General features: G+C 38.8%; 1 protein-coding gene across 1 annotated transcript; it reads left to right on the top strand.

Annotated features, from left to right (window-relative positions):
- Nucleotides 1-434: 434 nt before the first annotated feature.
- LOC130169666 (cytochrome c oxidase subunit 7C, mitochondrial) lies at nt 435-3,052 on the top strand. The gene is made up of 3 exons (XM_056376571.1): nt 435-583; nt 2,404-2,551; nt 2,954-3,052. The coding sequence occupies exons 1-2, from the start codon at nt 509-511 to the stop codon at nt 2,518-2,520; spliced, it is 192 nt and encodes a 63-aa protein (XP_056232546.1). The 5' UTR covers nt 435-508; the 3' UTR covers nt 2,521-2,551; nt 2,954-3,052.
- Nucleotides 3,053-3,962: the final 910 nt, after the last annotated feature.

Raw genomic sequence — 3,962 nt, 5'->3', positions numbered from 1 at the left:
ATTGTTATTCACCTAGTTGGCCAGTTTTAACAGCAATCCTTACCTATTATGTCGTCACTTCTGGATTGGTTAATTTATGCTGTTCTAAGAGAAATTTGTGGCTTTCAGTTCTTCTGTCAATAATAAAACAGCTATGAGTTAACACGTCTGATAAATGCTCACTAAGGTGGCATGGTGGAAATTCTCTAAGCATAGCTAGGGACCTCAATCGTTATGTAGACACACACATACCCACTAGCTAGATATTCATAACATGGCAAATCTAAACTTGGATCTCTAATGAATCACTACACGTGTGCCTCATGCTTTACATGGAGTTAAATGAGAATAATTAGAGAGAGATTTCAACTCTGTAGTCGCTTCTGAGATATTTGAACTACATTCCCCACACGCTATGGCCTCATTGCCTTTTCCCACAACCCTTTGCGCCATCCTACCGCTCTCAGAAACAAGAAGGTCGCACATAGCAGCGTTGTATTGAGGCAGAGGAGAAACCAAACTTTGAATCATGCTGGGACAAGCTGTAAGACGATTCACAACGTCTGCTGTTCGTTCTTCACACTATGCTGAAGGACCAGGGAAGGTGAGATTACCTCCTTGAAGCAGCATTATTATTTCAAATGTGATATTTTACAACGCGGCCTTGTCTGTATCCACAGCCTAACGTTAGCTGCGTTAGCTAGCGTTACTTGGAGGTCATGTCCGTCATTTGACAGGAGCCGCATAATAATCCTAACACAATTAGCCACACACAGAAATATCTATATTTGTCTAATTTTACACGGTAACAAAATATTTAAATTTGACGACAGACTTCTGACAGCAAGTGTTTTATTTTCTGGCGGACAGACTTGGTGTTGGTTAGCATTAGCTTTGTGGCTCAGAGGTGGTTCTTAACCAGCTAACATCTGTAGAGCAGGCAGCTATACAAAAATAAATCAGCTACAGATATCTGACATGCTGGCATACATTTAATCTGATACAGATATCTCGATAACACGCCAGTACATTTAGACGTTTTCACAGTAGTATGAATATTATAGCTCAAAAGACTTGATTTGTGCTTCCGGCTGTAACTTAAGGTCACAGCAGTACTTTGTCCTAACCACAGGTGAAACAGGAAAGGTCTTCCTGACGTTATAGGATTAGACTGCCTGTATCCGTTTCAACATATTTGATTGCTGATGAAAATAAGACAAAAAAAAAAAGTATCTTCTAACTTATAATTCTTTACATACTGCAGTGTGCTTCTACCAGAATGAGATATTAAAGATTGTTAACTGATGCTGTAGTTATGTCTGAAAAATGTAATGGATGTAATGGATATCATTTATGTGGGAAAAAAACATGAGTTTGATCTTTTCAATGTGTATTTTTATACACTGTATCGATAAGTGTCACGGAGTGAATGCTAATTGCATTTTACAAGTAATTCCTTCGCTTTAATGCAGCATGTATTTTGTTATGTAAACTTAGTCGTACGAGGAGGGATGTCCAGAATTCAGAGTAAATGTTCATGCCCCCTGAATATATACTTAAATGTTATTTTTAATATTCAAAATAATTTCTGGATGAAATTTGTTGAGTACTTTAAATGCATACAAAATAATGCACACCTAGAGACCCCTAGGAATAACTCACAGTGACAAGTGCAAAACAGCCTTCCCATTCACACATAATTCACAAATAAAATAGGGGAATGTTATTGTAAAAAGAGCATTGTTGTCACTTTTTAACTTCCCAGGTAACCTATAAACTTAACATGTAAGTTTCACCCTGAGCCCTTCATTCATTTTATACTGCCTTGTATTATTTCAATATACTACACAGATCCCTGTACAGATGACCTGCATACATAGGCAGGTGACAAATTAAAGGAAAAATCTGAAAAATTAGTGGAGAAAGAAGACAACAACGCCCCCATATACAGTGCACAGGGGTCACTAAAAGGTTTGAGTATGAAAACGATCTGGATCATATGCTATGGCCTTAGTTGTCACTAGATCTCAACCCAATAGAACACCTATGGGAGATTTCGGGCCAACATGATTGACAGCACTTTCCACCACCATCATCAAAAGACCAAGTGGGGCAATAACCAAAGAATGGTGTTCAACCCTCCAGTAGAGTTCAGAGAATGTCAAGAAGCATTGAAGCTGACACTTTAGGTCGGTTTTTCATTTAATGTGTCACCTGTTTGTAGATTGAGATTTTATAAGCAAGTTGTAAAATATCCTGTTCATTGTCAGGGCCACAAATTTTAAAAGTGTACCAAATATGGAAGTCAAGTGTTTTCTATGACGTGCAATATCAAATAGTTGTTTAGTAGTGAAAATTTTAATCAAAAGAACTGCATTAAATCTTCCTGGGAGTTTCACTGCATCATCACTTGTCTTTTTACAGAATCTGCCATTTTCCGTGGAGAATAAGTGGCGTCTGCTGGGTATGATGGTGTTGTTCTTTGGCAGTGGCTTTGCATTCCCCTTCATTGTTGTCAGACATCAGCTCCTGAAGAAGTAAAATGGCCCAGTGCTATTATACAGCCTTCAAGGTAATTATGACTGCCATGTTTATCGAGCATATCTGCTTTCGTTAAAATGTCAGGATGATGTGGCATTTACTTCAGCCTTCATTTGAACAGTGACAATCTTTCACTGCGCCTCTTTAGCTTTTTGCTCAGTGGCATATCTTAAATAAATTACCTGTATGTCTCAGAGTGAAGGTAACAAATGTCATGTGGGTTCATATTGCTGCTATGTTGTTTTAGATAAGCTTGCACTTTAGCCAGTTAATGTGACAGTTTATTACAGACATTGATGTGTATCAGCTGGGAGTAGGTCTGAGTTGTTGTTGTCACATTTATCTTCACTGGTGTTTACTCAGAAATTGCTTTTCTGTCATCAGATGTGTGAAAGGCATCACTTTTTGTCCTGTTTTCTTGTTCTCCCTGTAGGTCATCAGCTGGAACATATTTATCCATCAGAGTTCTGTCCCTGCAGAAGAATGGAAATCTCTTAATTGTCTTTGTAAATAAAGTTTCCTCAAATATGAACGTGCCTATTCTCATTCCTTGCATAACGCAGGCATATTAACGTGCAGATTCTAGGATATGAAGCAGAAGAGTCTCTTTATTGTGATCAATCATTCACTATTTCACCATTGGCTGAATATGGTCTGTGATTTGATATTCACAAAAAGTAGTTGGGGTCCAGATTTATGGATGCTGGTACGGTGTCAAAAAAAAAAAAACTGCATCCTTATTTAAGTGCTTAGTAGATGCCTAAAGACTCATAAAATATGTATGTGGTTGGCCTGTTGTTGGTGAACCCATAAATTGTCAAATTTAAATAAATAGATTTAAGCTCTTTGTTGCCAGCACCTGAAGCAAATGAAGAAAAGGGAAATTGAAAATTGGTGTGAGAGGGCTTGCGTTGAAGAGTCCAGTCCTCCTGCTCTTTCAACTCTTCTGATAGGTATTGTTCACCCACTCTAGCTCAGCTATTCAGCTGAACTCTACTGAATAACCTTTTTCAGTTCAATTAACCCTATGCTTCTGGCTATAATTATCCAAGGACAAAGTATTAAAAAGGGAGGTGTGGCTGCACAGTTGCTGAAAAAGGGTAATGTAAAAGTCCATGCACCTCTATTCAGGTCTGCCTTATGCCTGAAGTCATTTTCAGAAGTCTGATAAGGCTGGTTTTTCATTTGCTTGTGCCTGTATAGCAAAAGGGTGCCTGGGTTGGCCCAAAGACATATGGAGAGGCATACGGGGACGAGCTGTAAACATGAGAAACAACCTGGCGTGTACCCTTTGTCACCCCTCTCCCTGATTTTCACATGCACAACTCTCAGCAACTTGTAAACCTGTCGGGTGGTTTTGTGTTCTCGTGCATTTGTAATGAAGTTATACTGACTGTACCTTTGGGCTTCCTGGATGGAAGAGCATTCAGGTCGTGCATCTC

This window comes from Seriola aureovittata, chromosome 5 (genome assembly GCF_021018895.1).
Source record: "Seriola aureovittata isolate HTS-2021-v1 ecotype China chromosome 5, ASM2101889v1, whole genome shotgun sequence".
NCBI lineage: Eukaryota > Metazoa > Chordata > Actinopteri > Carangiformes > Carangidae > Seriola > Seriola aureovittata.
The sequence above is the reverse complement of the archived record's forward strand: the minus strand, read 5'-3'. Positions and strand labels throughout refer to the sequence as shown.

Coding starts and splice junctions, on each gene's coding strand:
- LOC130169666 (XM_056376571.1), top strand. CDS start 509: ATGCTGGGACAAGCTGTAAGACGATTCACAACGTCTGCTGTTCGTTCT. Junction 584..2,403: donor ATGCTGAAGGACCAGGGAAG/GTGAGATTACCT, acceptor GTCTTTTTACAG/AATCTGCCATTTTCCGTGGA.